The 20,485-nt window shown below is 39.9% G+C and overlaps 1 protein-coding gene across 6 annotated transcripts in view; it reads right to left on the bottom strand.

Moving 5' to 3' along the window:
- The window catches only part of ranbp10 (RAN binding protein 10), a 126,410-nt gene that overhangs the window by 6,197 nt on the left and 99,728 nt on the right, over positions 1 to 20,485 (bottom strand). For 3 of the 6 annotated variants that reach the window (XM_033036265.1, XM_033036267.1, XM_033036268.1), the window contains exon 14: positions 12,685 to 19,704. In XM_033036265.1, coding sequence (XP_032892156.1) covers positions 19,574 to 19,704 — 131 coding nt within the window. In that variant the 3' untranslated portion in view covers positions 12,685 to 19,573. Of the gene's footprint in view, positions 1 to 277; positions 291 to 8,312; positions 8,327 to 10,704; positions 10,707 to 12,684; positions 19,705 to 20,485 lie in introns of those variants that run through there. The other 3 variants (XR_004414538.1, XR_004414537.1, XR_004414536.1) reach the window with 3 other exon arrangements.

Here is a 20,485-nt window from a genome sequence, read left to right as displayed (position 1 = left end):
TATTAGCATTCCTGGCCCGCCCAATCTCCCGTATTAGCATACATGACCCGCCCATTCCACCATATTAGGATACATGGCCCGCCCATGCGCCACTGTATTAGCATATCGGACACGCCCATTCACATCTGTATTAGTCCATTAGGCCCGCCCATTCCCTCATATTAGCATATTAGTAATCCTCCGTCAGTTTCGCCACCTCCAACGTGACCCCACCACTCGCCACATCTTCCCATCTCCCCCCATATCTGCCTTCCGCAAAGACCGCTCCCTCCATAACTCCCTTGTCAATTCTTCCCTTCCCTCTCGTACCACCCCCTCCCCGGGCACTTTCCATTGCAACCGCAAGAGATGCAACACTTGTCCCTTTACCTCCCCCCTCGACTCCGTTCAAGGACCCAAGCAGTCGTTCCAGGTGCGACAGAGGTTTACCTGCATCTCCTCCAACCTCATCTATTGCATCCGCTGCTCTAGATGTCAGCAGATCTATATCGGTGAGACCAAGCGTAGGTTGGGCGATCGTTTCGCCGAACACCTCCGCTCGGTCCGCAATAACCTACCTGAACTCCCGGTGGCTCAGCACTTCAACTCCCCCTCCCACTCCGTCTCCGACCTCTCTGTCCTGGGTCTCCTCCATGGCCACAGCGAGCAGCACCGGAAATTGGAGGAACAGCACCTCATATTCCGCTTGGGGAGTCTGCATCCTGGGGGCATGAACATCGAATTCTCCCAATTTTGTTAGTCCTTGCTATCTCCTCCCCTTCCTCAGTCCCCCTGCTGTCTCCTCCCATCCCCCAGCCTTCGGGCTCCTCCTCCTTTTTCCTTTCTTGTCCCCTCCCCCCCCACCCCCGATCAGTCTGAAGAAGGGTTTCGGCCCGAAACGTTGCCTATTTCCTTCGCTCCATAGATGCTGCTGCACCCGCTGAGTTTCTCCAGCTTTTTTGTGTACCCCCATATTAGCATACCAGCACCGCCCATTCACCCCTATATTACCATACTTTACACACCCATTCACCCCTTATTACCATACTTGCCCCGCCCGTGGCCATCACACATGACTAGTCCTTGCAATGGTCAATGATCAATGGTCAACGAAGCTGGGGGGCAGTGTTAGCTGTGAGGAGGATGCTAGGAGGCTGCAAGGTGACTTGGATAGGCTGGGTGAGTGGGCAAATGCATGGCAGATGCAGTATAATGTGGATAAATGTGAGGTTATCCACTTTGGTGGTAAAAACAGGAAAGTAGACTATTATCTGAATGGTGGCCGATTAGGAAAAGGGAGATGCAACGAGACCTGGGTGTCATGGTACACCAGTCATTAAAAGTAGGCCATGCAGGTGCAGCAGGCAGTGAAGAAAGTGAATGGTATGTTAGCATCCATAGCAAAAGGATTTGAGTATAGGAGCAGGGAGGTTCTACTGCAGTTGTACAGGGTCTTGGTGAGACCACACCTGGAGTATTGCATACAATTTTGGTCTCCTAATCTGAGGAAAAACATTCTTGCCATAGAGGAGTACAGAGAAGGTTCACCAGACTGATTCCTGGGATGTCAGGACTTTCATATGAAGAAAGACTGGATAGACTCGGTTTGTACTCGCTAGAATTTAGAAGATTGAGGGGGGATCATAGAAATTTACAAAATTCTTAAGGGGTTGGACAGGCTAGATGCAGGAAGATTGTTCCCGATGTTGGGGAGGTCCAGAACAAGGGGTCACAGTTTAAGGATAAGGGGGAAATCTTTTAGGACCGAGATGAGGGAAACATTTTTCACACAGAGAGTGGTGAATCTCTGGAATTCTCTGCCACAGAAGGTAGTTGAGGCCAGTTCATTGGCTATATTTAAGAGGGAGTTGGATGTGGCCCTTGTGGCTAGAGGGATCAGGGGGTATGGAGAGAAGGCAGGTACAGGATACTGAGTTGGATGATCAGCCATGATCATATTGAATAGCGGTGCAGGCTCGAAGGGCTGAATGGCCTACTCCTGCACCTATTTTCTATGTTTCTTTGATGTACATTATCTCAGGTAGTCCTCTATCTCTGGCAGTCCCATGGATTCACTCCAGCTCTATGAAGTGAGTACAGACGGGACAGAATTTGCCACAGAAAAGCTCACAGAGAGAGAACAGATACAAGGAACTGCATAGGCTAGTTTTACTAAATGGGTACAGAGTGCTGGAGTGACTCATCAGGTCAGGCAGCTTTTCTGCAGAACATGGATAGGCGACGTTTTGGGTCTTGATCCTTGCTTGGCGGAGCAGGTGGGTGGGTAATTTGAAAGGCAGCGGAGGAAGGAAAACATGCCCTTAAAGACTCATTGAGCGCAATGCCCCATCTCCACTATCTACCCATTACTGGTAGCATCTGATAGCAAACTTTGATTATAACTCCAACTTCCCATTTCAGACTATCAGGTTTATTAGGTATTAACGTGTCTATTTGTAGCTATTTGTACATTAACTTGTTTCTATAGTGACCCATTCATTGTAGTATCTGGTCATAAGAGCTTAAATATTTTCAGTGATAATTTTACACCATTTAATTGATCCATAAACTAATAAAGACCCCGATGTATCCACCAGGTGGCGCCGTACATGGCAGCCTCGCCAACAGCCTGTCTTGTCCTTTTCTTCTTTTGCTGTTTTGGTCTGTGTTTACTTGTATGTTTTTAGTGTACGTTTAGTGTTGCATTATGTGGGGGTGGGGGTTGGGGGAAACCTTTTTTATCTCCTCGACGGAGATCTTTTTCATCGTATCTCCGTCTGCACTGCGGCTTTAACATCGTGGAGCTGGCAGTCCCTTTGTTAGGGATCGACTGCAGGAGCTCCAACCGCAGGAGCTTCGAAGTTTCCGGGTGGAAAGAAGTTATTTGCCTTCCATCGTGATGGGAAATGGGAGGTCACTGAAAAAACAAGATGGACGTGCTGCCTGCACTGGTGAGAACTCGGAGGGAGTGCCGTGAGTGCAGTGATCTCTGTGTTTTGCGGGGACATGGTTCCATGAGGACATCCCGGAGTCTGGTGCGAGTGTGGACGGGTTTCTGACTGTCCAGGCGGACAGGGACTGCAGAGAGAGTGACAGACTCTGGTTACATCATGGCGAAGGAGCGTGTGTGTTGCCTGGACATTGAACTGATGGCTGTGGGTCTTCGCTTATGCTGTGTGTCCTGGGGATTCTCACGCGTCGTTGTGGTGGCTGTTTAAGTTTATGTTTAATTTTTATATAGTTTTGTATCTTGCTGCCGTTTTTGTATGACTGTTGGCAAATCATATTCCTTGTATGTTTACATTCTTGGCTAATAAATTAATTACAATTATGTATATTAATTGTTAAATATTGTTCATTTATCTTAACCACATTTTGCTGAGTAACTGTATATGAAAGATCTCGTTTGATGCAAACTTTGGCAGCTGCGAACTCTCCTTACAAATGTATTAGTTTGGTTTTGCCAAGTTATTTCCGAATAAGCAACCATCTTGTTTTCTTACAACTATCGCTATAATTGACATTGACCAGTTATTCTGCCTGATCATCATTTGAACTTTGTTACAATTTATCTAACTCTTCATCCACCATTTTTCTCAGTACAGGCTGGTTTGCACCTTGTTTTATATTGATATGATGGATCCCTGGATGGAGTTGAAGGGGAGGCATAAGGATAGATGTTGCATCTCCTGTGGTTGTAAACATTATAACGCAGTCCTCACATAGATGTTCTTGAACTTTCTTAATAGTATAAACACAATGAACATTGAGGCATCCATACTGAGACCCTTTTTCAATCAAGTTTCAATCTTTTGAACCTATCTTCCCCCGTCAGTGTTGGCCAATTAATGTCATCTGCACTGTAATTTGTTGAGGGTTACGATGCACTAAACATTTAATCGAGCCTAATGTATTCAGTGACTTGGTGAGTATGTTTTCAGGTTCAATGTAGTCTTTGTTAGTTCTTTGATAAATGTATTTAGATATACATTCACAAGTAATCAGTTGATGCTCATGTTGATGCACTGATTCTTTACCATATTTTGTGTCTTTAAGTTATTCTTTTGCTTTTGTTATTGGTGGCATAGATGCTCCACAAGCCCATTTCTCAATTTCCCACCAAAACTACCTCTTCCCCAGGTACTTTCCTCTGCAACCACAGGAGATACAACATCTATCCTTATGCCTCCCCCTCAACTCCATCCAGGGACCCCAACAGTCCTTTCAGGTGAGACAGAGGTTCACATGCACCCCCTCTATCCTTATCTACTGCATCTGGTGTGCCTGGTGTGGGAAACCTTTCCCTCTCCTGAGCATCCTCCTCCTCCTGTGTGCTCATCCAAACACAATATCTCACCGTTGCTGTGAAAGGTGATGACCAACCTCATGAGTTATACCCCCCAAAAAACACCCTAGCCACTTATCAGTTTGCAATGTAAGTTCGAAAGATCTCTGAAACCTGTCAAGAGGCGTTTGCTAAATATTTGATCAACAAAACAGAACGCCCTTGGACTTCAGTATTAATGCATATAGGCCAGAGATACTCGCAGAGCAGAGATTAGCCACTCTGCCGGATTTATGACCACTTCTATCTTACTTTATCTCTACTCTTAATCCTTGTATATACAAGGGAAAGCAAGAAGGGAAACACAAATAACATAAAATAACACAATCAAAGCAAAGAGAGGAAAGGTGAGAATTCTGAGGCAACAACCACTTCGAAAAATGTGAAAATGCCTTTGAGCGGAAAGTTGTTTTTAAATCGCTGGGCATGTTAGCCTCTACTCTGATTGAAGTTCCAAGTTGGATGCATAAGTAATCATGTCAGGCGTTTTGGTGTAACGCTATTTGGACAAAGCACTCTTGGAAGTATAGCCTTCTGAAGTAGATAATAAATTTCTCCAATGTCCTTTCCTACAGGGGAGATCAAATATCAAAGGGGAACAGGACCGATTCACCAGCAAGGTCAAATTATTGTAAGGTTGCAATAACAGCTCAAATTCTTTCAATTTTATAATTTGATGGGTGATTTAATGGAGGTACTTAAAAGATTAAATACATTTAGTTCTGTCATTCAATTATATTATCTGAACTGTCCCTTACCTATTTGCCTTTGCCTCATATCTTTTAGTACCACTGGCCAATAAAAATCTCAAATTCAGATTTAAAATAAACATTGACTAGGAACGACAGCCGTATGCTAAAAAAATGTCTACAAATCAATGCGGGTAAAGGTGTTTGCTTTCTGAAAAACATGGCTCTAATGTTTAGTATTGTTTCAAATTCTTAACTCCCAAATAGCAGAAAGTTTCTGTCCACCTCAGCATGGGAATTCAGAGCAGAAGCTGGCCTGTTGTGCCTACTCAGCCACTCCACATGCTCGTGGAGAATCTGCAATCTCAAAACCATTTTCCCATCTCTCCCCATTCTTTTGCATCTAGAAATCTCTCCCACCTCTACATGAACACATCAACCTGACTGCACAGCTGGCCGTGATACAGAATTCCAACCACTGAGGCAGAAATGGCTTATCATCCCAGTCCTATCTTATTCTGTAAATTGTGATTGCGACACTTAATTTAAAATCCTGCAGCGAACAGTCTGTCGAGCTCTATCGAAATGTTCTACATTTCAATTAGATCTCTTCTCATTTTTTAGGAGTATTCAACCCAGTCTTTCCTCATTCAACAATTCACTCTGACAATGGAGGAGACCCAGGACAGAAAGGTCAGATTGTCAGAGTGAGGCCCAGCGCAAATTGGAGGCCTCCATTGTCAGAGTGAGGCCCAGCGCAAATTGGAGGAACAGCACCTCATATTTCGCTTGGGTAGCTTACACCCCAGCGGTATGGACATTGACTTCACTAGCTTCAAATAGCCTTTGCTTTTCCTCTCTCCATCCCTTCCCCCTTCTCCCACCAGGCTTACTGTCTCCGACTACATTCTATCCCTGTCCCACCCACTCCCCTGACATCAGTCTGAAGAAGGGTCTCAACTCGAAACGTCACCCATTTCTTCTCTTCAGAGATGCTGCCTGCCTGCTGAGTTACTCCAACATTTTGTCTATCTTCGATTTTTTAAACCAGCATCTGCAGTACATTCCTACACAAATAGGTTGGGGACAGATCAGATAATATCTCATTGAATTACAGAATTAAATGTATTTTCCTGTACCTTCAGTTTGGTGATTCTTTTTTAATATCTCTAAGGTGTACATCCTTTCTTAAGTTAAGAAGACCAAAATATTCAATGTTCCAAGCATGGTCTCAGCATGGTCCTGTACAATATCTCCATGTTTCTGCAGTAAAATATCATACAATGAAGTCAAGCTATATGAACAGAATAAGATAAAGGATTTGTCATCATGTTATCTCAGTCCAGGCAAAGAGTGTGGTCTGCTGGACATGAACCAAAGCTTTGCAATGACCAACCCTTTACAGAGATGAAGAAGCTGAATGTGCTGGTAACAGTCCCCATTAATTAATTTGAACTCATCCTATCAATGAAATTCCCTTTGTTCTACTCATCACTTCCCCAGCTACTCTCCTACGCAAACTGTTATTTTTCTCTTTCTCAAGTCTGTTGAAGGGTCTCAGATCTGGAATGCTAACCGTTTCTCTTTCCACAGATGCTGTCTGAATACTTAAACTAGACACATCCCTATTTGCTACTTTAATTATTCCTCCATTAAATTCAAGTAGCTTCATCAGCATGACTTGGGCTTTGTAATAAGTAAAAAATATTTACTCATCTCCTGATGTCACCAGCAAGCTGCTGTTTATTGCCCTAGTCTGATTGTTCTTGACAGCATGGCATTGAGTTCCCTTCTTGAACCGTTGCATATCATCTGGTGAAGCTATTCCTACTGCACCATCGGTGAGAGTGTTCCTGGATTTAGACAGTTATATACTTTTCCAAGTCAAGATGGTGTGCAAATTCCACGGACTGTGCAGTAGGTGGTGTTTGCAAGTACCCGCTGCCCTATTCTTCATAGGGGGGACATTTTTTGGGTTAGGGAGGTGCTTTTGGAGGATGAAGGAAGTAACTGCAGTCCAATTTGTAGATGGGGCCAAACTGTAGCCACCATACACTGATGATGGAGGGAATGCATGGTTTAGCAGGTTGACAGGGTGCCAGTTAGGTATAATGCACCATCCTGCATGGTTTTAAATTATTTTGAGTATTATTGGAGCTGCGTATATCCAGGCAAATTGATGATATTCCATCACGTTCCTGAGGCGTGCCTTGTAGTTGAAATGCCAATGAACGTCAATAGTTCATAGTAGATGATTAGACTTCCCATAGCTGGATTGTCATCTTCGGCCCATTCAATCTATACCGGCTCTTAGAAATACCTCATGTCCCTACAATATATTCTCTTTCACCTGCCCATTAATTCCAAGTGATTTCCCTGCTACTAACTGCACTACGGTATTTTACAGTAGCCAATTAATCTCTCATGGTACATGGCTTTGGGATGTGGGAGGAAATTGGAGTATTCAGGGGAAACCCACATGGTCACACAGACAACATCAATTATCAGGATTTAACCTGATTTGCTGTGAGGCTCTAGCACTACCCACCAAAACATTGTGCCTAGGACTTGTGAATAGAATTAACTGTTGTGTGATTATCAGTAAACCTTTAGGCAGGTCATAGTTGAAGTAACTTAGAACATTGCTCTGAGGAAATCCTAGTGATAGATTTTAGCTGGAAAAATTGGCCTCCAAAAACCAATGGCTACCCTTTGATGTTTTGAGTCATAGACCATGGAATCAGGCCCATCAGCCCAACTTGTCACACACCGACCAACGTCCCATCTACATTAGTCCCACCTGCCCGTGTTTGGGCCATAATATTGATATAAGTTTTAGCAAAGCTTCTTGCTGCAACATTTGTTCCATTACTTGCTGCTTTACTATTTTGAATGTCTGAATGAAGCTTCACCAGGTTGGCACTCGATTTTAGGGAAACCCAATGCTGCTCCAGAGAAGGCCTCTGCACGCCACATCGAACAAGGACTGGTGCCCTAGATTGATGGAGAGGAAAAGGTCTATGGTGTTAATTTCTGCTGCGGGTCCACAGTACTCCACGGGTGCCTACTTTTGAGTTGCCACACCTGTTGAGAATTTATTCTATTACTGCAATTCTGGTGCTATTCAATAAGACAAAGATATGATGAAGGGAAATGCTACCATGGATTGATGCGTCCGTCTTAAAATGGATGCAACAGAAAGATCAATTACATTTATTCTTCATAGCTGTTCACTCACAACCTGCGATGGAGTGTGATGGAATGTCCCTAAGCCTTCTCCCTAAGCCTTCTGTTGGAGGATTCTGTAACTACTCTGTAAGAAAGCGCTCTAAATTTAGACAACAGCTCCCCTATGGTTGTGAGGGCAACAAACAACCCCCTCTCTCTGATCAGCTTGGAAACTTCACACTGTTAGTCATTGTATCATTAATTATAGATTCCAGTAATCGCCTGGCAATAGATGTAAGAGTAATTGCTCTTTAAGTTACTGATTTCCTCTCACCTTTGGTAAGTAGTGAAGTGGCATGAACAATTTTCTAATCTAAAGGGCCAATTCCTGAACCAAGGGTACTTTGTAAGATGGTAATAGTTAGGATATCAATAATGTTCTCACATAATTCTGTTAAATTATTGTGATGAAACCCTTTATGTAATAGTACGAAGAGAATTACTTAACACATTGTTATTTGCCATTTATTAATTACTATTTTCAGTTTCAAATGTATTCCAAATTGTATTGATTTCGATATCTTTGTTCCTTTTCCTCTTTTCTCTTGTGCATTTATATTGTTCTTTGCATTTCTCCCAGTCATCAGCAATTGGGGTCATTACACTAGGTGCACAAATGTCTGCATCAGCATTGTATGTGCAAATGTGTTGTGGCCATATTCAGACTTTGTGTGGTTTAATAATCCTAATTATAAACAGTACACATATGTGTTTGAACGTTTAACCTTGGATTGGGTCCCAAACAATAAGTCCCTGTCCCACTGTACGAGTTCATTCAAGAGTTCTCGGTAATTTACGGTAATGGCCGCTCGTAAGTACTCGGGGCTCTCGTGGACATTTTTCAACATGTTGAAAAATCTTCACGAGTCTTCATGAGCTTACCGCGTTTCCCGAGTACCTGCCGTTAGCGTTATGGCCCTGTCCCATGGTACGAGTTCATTCCAAGAGCTCTCCCGAGTTTGCCCTGATTCGAACTCGGAGATTTACGGTAATGGCCGCTTGTCGGTACTCGGGGCTCTCGTGGACATTTTTCAACATGTTGAAAAATCTTCACGAATCCTCCCGAGCTTACCTGTCATTAGCGAGTCTCCCCGAGTACCTGCTGTTAGCGTTACGAGCTGCTAAGAGACGTCCCCGAGCTCCGACGTACCCGCTACGTTCATTCTACGTGCTTACCACGAGTTTGATTTTTTTTTTTTAAACTCGTGAGAGCACTTGAATGAACTCGTATAGTGGGACAGGGCCATTTTTAGTTAAACTGTAGAATAAAATTCTAAATTACATATATACTTAAGCTACTCATTGATTTCCTCCCTCCCATTACCACAAAAAATACTTCGACACGTCATGAACAGCCTGAGGAACTACATACGTTTTTTTGATTGATTGAAAGACATATCACGTAAATAGGCCCTTCAGCCCATCATGTCTATGCTGAGCAGCGATCACCTGTTCACTAATTTTATGTTACTTCACGTTCTTATCACGCTCTTCACACGAGGGGCAATTTTACTGAGGCCAAGTAACCGACAAACCTCCACATCTTTGGCATGTGGGAGTAAACTGGAGCACCCAGAGGAAACCCACGCAATCACAGGAAGAATATGCAATCTCCACACAGACAGCACCTGAGGTCAGGATCAAACCTGAGTCTACGGTGCTGTGGGGCAGCAGCTCTGACAGATGTGCCACTGTACTGCCCTTTTCTGTGAACCCCCGAAAGAGAGTCCAGAAATTTCACACAAGCTGATCAGCCCATCACATGCCCAGTCATCTGCGAAATAAATTATAAATGAAATCTTGCAAGTCACATATCATAATCTGATTACATATTAACGTCACTTCCACATTACCTCTGCTAATGCTATTTGGGAATGTTTTGGGCTTCAAAGATTGCAGCTGCAACGTAGAACAGAATATCAACCATATTGAATGAATCAATTTGTTGTTTAAAATGTATAGCTTGTATCTGTTGAGAATCGGTGAAGTTGCCCACAGGTTTTCTTGTCCCATTTGTTGGGGAGGTGCTTGGCAACTGTCTCATATCTGAGCCAATCTACTTCAAAACTTCTTAATTTCCCCCCATTCTGATTGCAATACTCCACCCACCACTCCTGCGCTGGTCACAAAAACAGAAAAAGACTAAAAATTCTTAACAGATCAGGCAACATCACAGGAGAAAGCCAGTTGATTAAATCAGCGGGTGAGGCAGGCAAAATATTTCCTTCGCTCCATAGATGCTGCCTCACCAACTGAGTTTCTCCAGCGTTTTTGTCTACCTTCGATTTTACAGCATCTGCTGTTCCTTCTTAAACAAAACTTTGGTTGATTGGTGTTTTGAAGGTCATTAAATTTGGTGAGGGCATGGTTTCACTTACCAGACGCTGCCTGACCTGCCAAGTATTTTTTAGCATTTTCTGTTGCTTCAGATTTCCAACACGGCATTAATTATTTTTCAACCACTTCTCTGGCATTATAATGGTCACCTATGAAACCTTCAGTAAAATGCACTTGGCATCTTATAAAATATTTAACACACACTTTGCTGGGTATAAAACACTTTTGCACATCTTTAGGTTGTAAATATAGAAACATAGAAAATAGGTGCAGGAGGAGGCCATTCGGCCCCGAGCCAGCACCGCCATTCATTGTGATCATGGCTGATCATCCCCTATCAATAACCCGTGCCTGCCTTCTCCCCATATCCCTTGACTCCATTAGCCCCTAGAGTTCTATCTAACTCTCTCTTAAATCCATCCAGTGACTTGGCCTCCACTAAATGGTAAAGAATCATAGTTGCTTCTTTATTTGGGCCTGGCCGTGGCTTTTCAGCGTCAATTTCTGTTGGTGAATCTTAATATACACCAGTTTCTATCTGTGACTAGACCTGCCATTTTATATGTTTCTATAAGATCCCCTCTTACCCTTCTAAATTCCAGTGAATTTGCAATTGAATTCAGTGTTGGATGGAACTGCAGATGCTGATTTATACTAAAGATAGACACAAAAGCTGGAGTAACTCAGTGGGTCAGGTAGCATCTCTGGAGAAAAGGAATAGGTGACGTTTTGGGTTGGAACCCTTCCTCGGACTGAAAGACAGAGGAGGTCAGAACGAAATAAGGCCGGCAACAGATGACCTCGATGGAGTGGAGTCCATAATAGCCCATTGTTGGCTGGAGAAGATGTGCTAACGACAGAGATACAAGGATGTGAAACGTGGAACTAGTAGGGTGACTAGGGTGGGGGAGAAGAAATGCAGGAGTTACTTGAAATTAAAGATTTCATTAATTCTCTCATTTTTGATGAAAGAATGTAACTAATTCTCTCATTTCAAGTAGCTCCTGCATTTCATCCCCACCCGGAACTGATATCAATTAAGGAAGTTCCACAACATCATGGGAAAACTCTGCAGCTCTTTTATAGAAATACCTCAAGCATACTGACTCATGGACAGTGGATAAATATTTCTGAGATTTAAATATGTGCTCCCCAGGGAATTATGATTAGTCAAGCTTGAAGCTTTTTTTTTTCCTGATCCCTTTACATTTATTCAGGAGCTAATGAGAATGATAAACTAAAAACGGTTTTAGATTATTTAAAATATGCACACTCTCAACATAATACTGCAGAAATGATAGTGCATGAGCCAATTCAGTCCATCTCATTCGCTGTTTAATTGTGGTGGTTACATTCTCATCTAATGCATCTTTCCATGTAATTCTTAATATTCTTTTGAAGAACTTTACCCAATTTTATTTTAATTTACTTTTTCATTTTTGCAACAATTAAACTCATCAAGTTCAATTACCACATGGTAAGAAATTCTATCAATCCCTACCAAAGCCATTCTGTGGATTTACTTCCTCAATGGCCAGTGGGGACAATTTATTTAGATTATTTGCAACAGCAAAATCTTTCGCGATTTTGAAAACTACTTCAGAATCTACCCTCAGGCCTCTTTAATCCTCTACATCAGTGAAAACAGTTAAGGCTTTTTTTGAGTCTTTAATAATAATAACAACAAAATTTAAAAATTAAGAGTTGAAAGCTCTCATTCACAGTTAATGGAGTGATCAGCTAACTAATCTCTTCAGTGAAAAGAGCTGCAGACTGCTTTATACCATTTCATTAAAGATTCCGTTTAAATAGAAGAATTAGATATGAAAGCAGCCAAATTAAGACCAATTGTTTCTTTAGGACCTATGTGTGACAGTAAGGGAAAAAAATCATTCACTTCAGTGCATTAGGTCTGGATTTTAGAGGTGAATGTTCAGTTTTTGGTTCAAGTCTTTAATCTCCATCAATACCTGCATTTTAATTTTTATTATGTCAACACTGCTGTTAAAATGTATTTTATAGACCAAATTTGTAGCAAACCTATATTCATCACCGATTACCAACAAACTAAGGGTCATAAGTTACAAAAAAATAACAACAGGGATCTTAGCACATGACTGTGTATTTTAATAAAAATAATTCTGTCAAAATACAACAGAATACATTTCATTTTAACATATTTCTAGTACATATTTTCTTTTTTTGTGTTTTGTTTTTGTTTTAAAAGTTTCTCAAATGTTCATGCTAGTACTGGGTAATTTTTGCTTCACAAATACTTACTATGCTCAAACTGAACAACCATTGTACTTGTGCACAGCTTGTGTTCATTTTGACTTCATAACAAAACTAAACTGATATTGAGCATGGAGCAGAAATTAGTTCATGAGTTTTGTGCTGGTAAAAACGAAACACCTTGCTTCACATTCCATGCTGTAAATTGTATGTAACATACCTGAGTTTGGAGCCACAAAAGAAAATCATTAAATTACAATGTATACATTTTATACTGTATACAGAATTTAAAACATTATTAACCCTTCCCTTCCTTTAAAATGACGTTATAGTTTCAAGCTGAGCACAGTTAAGTACACAAAACTAGAATTACTGGTTAACAGAATTTTAAAAATCTTTAAATAGTGTCACACCATTTTTACTGTTTTATTCTAAAAAAAAAAAAAGAATTAAAAAAAAAAAAAAAAAAAATAAGCATTAGTTTTGCAGAACCCAATCAAGGGGAAAAAGACCACACAAAAAAAAAAAATCAAAGCCATGCTTCAGTACACTTCAATACGTCAGGTAAATGAGACCTCCTGTTCCCATATTTCAAAGTGCCTGGTATAAACTCAAAAGCGTCAACCTCAGGGTTTTAATGCGAGTGCAAATGAAAGTTAAAATGCAGCATGCTCCTCTTTCCAATTTGATGTGTGGCTGTGTCAATAATGGGAACTCAATTGGGAAATGTAACTGAAAGAGAAGATAAGGGAGGTAAATTATCACACTTTTTCCAATGTGCCAGAACCATGAAACGTCTCAGACATCAGCAGAAACACGTATTGGGAGTAGCTGCATGGTTTGGAAAGTTGGACTGAAAGCATGCAAAGCAGAATGAAGATTAAATTGGTGCATAATTGCAGCTTTAAGACGTTAGTGAGACATTTTACAAATTAACAACATTGTTTCCAATAACAAATATCATTAAATGAAATCAGAAACTTTAATTCAAAATGATTTCAGATTGTCTCTTGAAGGTGAAAACATCAACCTTGCCACTGATTGATAGACATTAAAAAAAAAATTACATGGTTTTACAAAGCTTTTAGTAGCCTATCATATAGTATGAAATTGCCACTCACATTCACACTTACCTACGACACAATACAGTTTTCCAGCAAACAGTGACAACTGGGATGAGACTGCAAGTAATCAGCAGTACTCTTTCCAACACTACGATTGCTGGTATTTCAGTTATTTGCAAATACACAATACTGAATACAAGTTCAAGTTGCTGAATTACAATATTTCAGGATTTTCAATAGCAGTTTACAAATAAATCAACTTTGTGTACACTTAGTTGAATATCCATTTGTCATTTAAATTTTTTACTGCAAATATTTTTGGAGGAACAACAGTATGTAGGAATTGGCAAGTTGTGGTATTCGCCGGTGTATTTTAGTTTTACAGCAACCAGTCAGAAGCAAAATGCTTTAAACTCAATTTATCTTTGAAAATTTAAGAAATGCATGCCATTGTCATTCTGAATGAAATTTCACGACTTTATGTGTCTGGATGGGTGGACTTCCAATAAGGGGAAATCTAGTGTCAATCCTTAAATTGTAAACCAGCAGCAGATAACGAGCTGCCTACCAATTGAAAATGACAATCATCTGTTTCTGGTACAATTTATTTTCAAATGGGTCGGCGCCCAGTGAAAACCTCATGAAGGAAACCTGGGAATTAAACATTACAAAAACTATTTGCTTAATTACTCAAAACAACATTATCTGATATATGAAACCACCAGCCATATCTGATAAAATGGGAATTAACATGGCTAATTTAGTGGCCTTTTATTCATATGGAAAATTCACCTGTATTTTATTCCTCCATTATTTGTTATTAAATGGTGACAAAAACAAGAGTTTTCATCCTTGAGTGCTTTACTTCCTTGGTTACTAATGGTGGTAGCTGTGTGTGCGTGCGCAATGCAAAATATTTACAAAAACATTTATCTCATTGTTTGCACGGAAAATTTGATTTAATTCAGTGCATCTGGCTAAAATTGTGTCACAGTAGCCCTGAGGCTTGCCAGCGGTTGCTCTGGGAAAACATTATCATAACATCTTGTAGTCTTCTTTTGTTGACCTAATTCCTTATTTTCTTAAATTGTTGATCTTTTCTAACATAACTTTTCAGGTTCTTGATCGAAAGACGTGGTTGAGCGAAAGAAACAACCAAGCTACTAAACATAACCCAAACCACCGAAGGAAAATGAAATGTAAATACAATATACTGAATAAGATGGAGGACTAAAGATTATCATTCATGTTAATGTGGTGTTAAAATAAATTGCTTTGTTAAGATGGTAAAAACTAACTTTAATGTCATACTTTTTAAAAAAGAGATAAGAGACATACTTTCTTTTTCTGATTAACTTTCAGAAAATAAAACTATCCAGCAATTGGAACTAAACTCGAACCAACCTAATCTGCTATCTAAATTCAAATCTTACAATCAGAAAAATCTGTGAATATATTGGTGTAATTCAGCCTAGAAGTATTAAAAAAAAAACTGTATATATGCTTTAACAGTGGGTAGAGGCTGACTGAAGAATATTTTATTTTTGTCAAACCCCTCTCCCCACTTGTGGCGAGAGTATTGTGTGTAACATGCTTCACAGTGATGTCAATGAACTTGTAACGTGTGGAAAATTACCATGTCGGCTTGAATGCTGTTCTTAATCAAAAATGTGCCAAAATCAAGGCCAAGAATAATGAGATAAGGATGAGAGGTGAACCATCATCAGTGTCATTAAAAAAATAATATTCAGATTGTGGATTAACTCCACATACAACCCCTGACAAATTAAAATACAAGGCATTAACTTTAAGGTTAGATTCATTAACATTGTCTTACTTTTGTTTAAATAAACAGAATCTTCCAAAAGATGAGAGCTGAACTCAAACGGGCTCCAACACCCTCAAGAACATTATGGAAAACATTGCATAAAATTAGAATATTAATGCAGTTAAGTTATTCTGCTGAAAGCAAAATTAGCACATCTAAACAACACCTTAAACCACCTGTGTTGCTCATTCTGCATGTACATATGCCTTGCAAAAATGCAAAATGGTCAGATTATTTGAAAACTGTCTTAGGATATCCAAGTGATGCAGAAGATCAACGAGCTGACATGGATGATGCAGAGGCATTGATAGCTTTCAAATTAATTTAGAAGTAATAAGTCTGCACAAGGAACATGTGGATTGAAATTCATGCTTGTTAAATGTGCAATACATTAGCAGCTGTGCATTGAACTACACATCCAAAATCTGATTCTATTGATTTTAGCGGAATCAAATTGGCACCCAAATGTTAGAAGAATGCACATTTAGCTGAATTCCTTCACCTGTCTCCTATAGTTAGACCATAAAATTCTAGCAGTTTTGTAGCTGTCAAACATCAGTAGGTTATTGCCCCCTTTTCCCATTCATTTCTGTAGCAAGCTCTGTTCTACTTTTAAAGTTCCACTACACATTTGTAGGGAACATGTACTTAGTTATCTCTGGTTTCTGATTTTTATGAACACCTTCGAAGTATCTACACTAATGTCGGATGTTCATAAGATAAATTCAGCTCAGTCAGACAGTGACCAGAATATCCAATGTAATGCACAAGCAGCCTAACTCCAGATATCTTTGATATTTTGGTCGGCTCAGCTGGCCTTCCTCCTTTCATCACAGGCCCAAACTAATATGGTTTTGTAGTGAATGAATAGTCTTCTCTATGTATGAGTTCTTGCATGCATGAGGAAATAGATCCATGCATAACAGAACAATTCCACTTGCTTAGCTTTACCCTGCCATCCACATCTATCTAACCCCACAAACTATCCCATCAAGAAATAACAGGAGCTAATGTGGAAATATGATAGGAGAAAACTCTGAGATCAAATTACTCAATCCATGTGAAGAATTAAAACTTGGGTATGTCAGTCATTGTTCTACAATCTGGCGTGTGTTAAATTTGTGCGCACAGAACTGCTCAAATCTATTTGATCAGAAAAAAATATAAGAGGACTGTTTCTCTTTTTAAATATACCCTGACCTTTTAAAACTTAGCATCCTCAAAGCATCTGCAAGGGTCTTGAATTAATAACAAAAACTATTCCTTCAACTCCTGTGGAGTGCACAAGTGCTTAAATATTAAAATGTACACTGCCGAAATAAAACAAAATAATCAGGGTGTGTGATGCTGCTGCAATTCCTGGACAAATGCAATATCTAAAATTTTTAAAGCTGGAATTTTTGAGGTATAAAATTTGCCACGGAGAACACGTTGTATGCTGCAGCAGTGAGTAATACAATGGACAGTCATGAGGCATCACTGTATGTTAGCCGTTACAGGGACAGGCTGAGAAGAAAATTCCAAATACCATCAGTTCTGTATATTTCCTTGTGACAGATGAATGTGGAATAGCAAGGAACTTGGCAAACAGTTTATCTGCCCTACAGGACTGGGGGGGGGGGGGTGATGGCAAAAGAAAAGGTGCAGGGAAAATAAATAATAAAAGAAATATGGAATGGATGTTCTAAAATAAAGTAACATAATTGTAACCATTTCAATTAGCCATCATATTTATGAAACTAAATGAAAAATACCATGAAGTTAATTAAAAATGTGCTTCCTGCAGATGCACTTATCCTTAATTCATCTTATCCTGTACTTTGCAGAGGTTTGATTAATTTTAACTTTTATGAAACTGATAATTTCTTGTCCACAATGTGAAAAGGCCCTTAAATGGCAGCATGCATTATCTGAACCCAGGTAGTTCATCTTTGTTCAGTCACTAGCTCCTCATTTCCCTTCATATTTTGCCAAAATGGTTTCTGCTTTTCACTGATTTTATGGTTAACCACACCACCTTCTCTTGCAACATACATGTTTTAATTGTTTTGGTTCCCCCAATACCAAGTTCTATTACAGGAGCTTCAGGCAAGTCAACAGCACAAAATATATCAAGTTAGAATAGGATCATGCAGGGATCCTCCTGCATTAAAACCTCAAATATTGGAGAGATATTACTTCATTATAATCTGCAAATGTATGCCGATCCCAAAATAACTGCATTTCTTACTTGAAATTCTTGGAACCATAATTTATTTAATTTTACGATATGATGAAATTGTATTTAGCATCAAATTCTGGAGATAACTCACTGAATCCAACTTAGACTAGCACCAATACAATGGAAATCTGAGGGGATAATGGCCTATTTAAAAACTAGTAAAATGCAACACCTTAATCCATCCTCCTAGGGAACCTGCTCTGTGCAACTGTTCCCATGTCACAAGTGGCACCCGGCAGCTCTCGTTCCATCTCTTCTGGCTATGATTTAATAATCACTCACAACTTTAAATCATAGATTGTCCTCATAGCAATATGATTCTGTCTGAATAATTCTTCACCTATACATCTGCCAGGTTTTCAAGCAATTAGATTCCTTTTTTTCCTGATATTTGAGGTTGTTAAAAGAATCTTCAGCGCTGTAAAAGCTTCTTGGTTCATGTGTGGAGCTTTGTTATCTGAGTTATTTTAATGACATGGTAATAATCTGTCAACATTGCTTTTAAGTGGGACAACCACATTGACATGACTCTAAAGCTTGACATTTAGTAGAATAAGTTGTTCAATAAACAATATTGCAGTGCTAAGCTGGAAGTGCTATAATCAGGCATTAATGGAATCAGTTAACCAGCTTTGAGGTTTATCTGATTTATAGCAAACCCTTACAAGAAAAGTTTTGTAAACTTACAGAAATGTACGTCTTCAACTACTGTAATTAACTTTTGCCTTGATTGCTCCAGATACATACTAGTTTTGCACCCACATTGTCTGCCTGCCATTACTTCCTTTGCAACCCAACCCAATTCTACTGCTTTCTGACAAATGACCCAAATTATCGTTTGGGAAGGCCCATTGGAATTGTCAGTTTAATAATGTGATTTGAACTCACAGCTGGAAGTTCAAAACATACGTGGGAATAACATGACATGATGTGCATTTTAAAGAAAGAGTCTCAAGTGAAAATTATGATAAGAGTAACTGAATAACAGAACGAAAAAGCAATGTGATAACGAGCAGCATTGTTCCACATGAATATACACAGGTAGAATATGGAGAAGATGTAAACCAAACATGGTTGATTCTTAGGGTTGTAACAAATCCATGGTTACATTTTTTGGCAAAAACTGGGATGAAAAGAAAGGAGAATTAAAGTGTTGGCAATAGTACACTCCAAAGCTTTGGGTGTCCATGAGATTTAATGCTAAAGGAAGAGGGGCTTGGAGTTGAAGCTGCATGAGTCACACAATGCTGCTATAAATCCAAGGCATTACTTGAGTCTTGTTAAATAAAATGAATGAAGTTTTAAAATATGTAAATTTTGTTACAGCCCTAATTATAACCAGTAAACAACAGAGGCTAGCACAGGACAAAACCTCCAGGGTTAAATACTGGTGGCTCAGTGACTAAGAATTCAGAGCGGAATATGCTACATTTATACTGTGCACTACTGCACCCATGATCTCTTCCAAAATGCAATGCTTTCAGTCGTGTAACCTGATAAAATGTAACAAGGATGCTGGCAGGAAAGAAGATCAGTCAGCACCTGTCTTGTGGGCAGTGCGATGGTCTTCGAGACAAGGGAAAGGGTTGTTGTAGGTCTTGAATAGGAGGTGAGGGGGCAGTATCTGAGGTCTTTCCACTGCCACAGCAGCTAGTGCAAATAGTCATCCACTCTGGCGAAGGAACAGGATCCAATCCCTGTATGTGCCATTAGCCGGAGGCATTCGGATGCCTGGCCCAGTGCAAGCATCAATGGTGGCTGCTTTGGCAGATTTTGAGATTCTGTGTATAAAAGGTGGAGGAAGAATAAACAGATATTAGTTTCCAGCACTAAAAACACAGAACACATTACCGTCATAATTTATCCCCATTTAAAATATAGCATTTCTATTATTTATTTTTAGATTCAGATTGTTTGTCATATACATCATGGTGCAAATGACATTTCTTGTTCACATGAAGTTCACATAGAGAACATAGAATATGATAATGATAGATGCAACAATATATACTATGATAAATGCAAAACGGTAGAATGGTGCAAAGGTTGTCGTGCAAAAAAAAAACCTGAAATGGGCAACACAGTGGCACAGTGTTAGAGTTGCTGCCTTTTAGAGCACCAGAGACCAGATTTCGATCCTAACGACAGGCGCTGTCTGAACGGAGTTTGTTTGTTCTCCCTGTGACCGTGTGGGTTTTCTCTGGGTGCTCCGGTTTCCTCTCACACAACCAAAGACGTACATGTCTGTAAGTTAACTGGCCTCTGAATTTTTTTTTTTTTTTGTCCCGAGTGTGTTGTATAGTGCTAGTGTACGGGGATCGCTGGTCGGCACGGAATCCTTGAGCCGAAGGGCCTATTTCCACGCTGTATCTCTAAAGTCTAAAGTAAGAATGGAAAAAGCGTTCCAGGTAGAATTAAGAGTATGTGGCAGCACCTCCGGTAAGAGTGAGAAAGAGGTGATTGTTTTACCTTCAATTAGATTTCTGAATTAAATTCATTAAATGAGAAGGTGCATTCAGAATAGTGGACAATTATATTGAGCTGGACTTTCTTACAATGAGG

Source organism: Amblyraja radiata, chromosome 17 (assembly GCF_010909765.2).
Source record: "Amblyraja radiata isolate CabotCenter1 chromosome 17, sAmbRad1.1.pri, whole genome shotgun sequence".
NCBI lineage: Eukaryota > Metazoa > Chordata > Chondrichthyes > Rajiformes > Rajidae > Amblyraja > Amblyraja radiata.
Note: the sequence above shows the minus strand (reverse complement) of the source record. Positions and strands in the feature narration are given on the sequence as shown.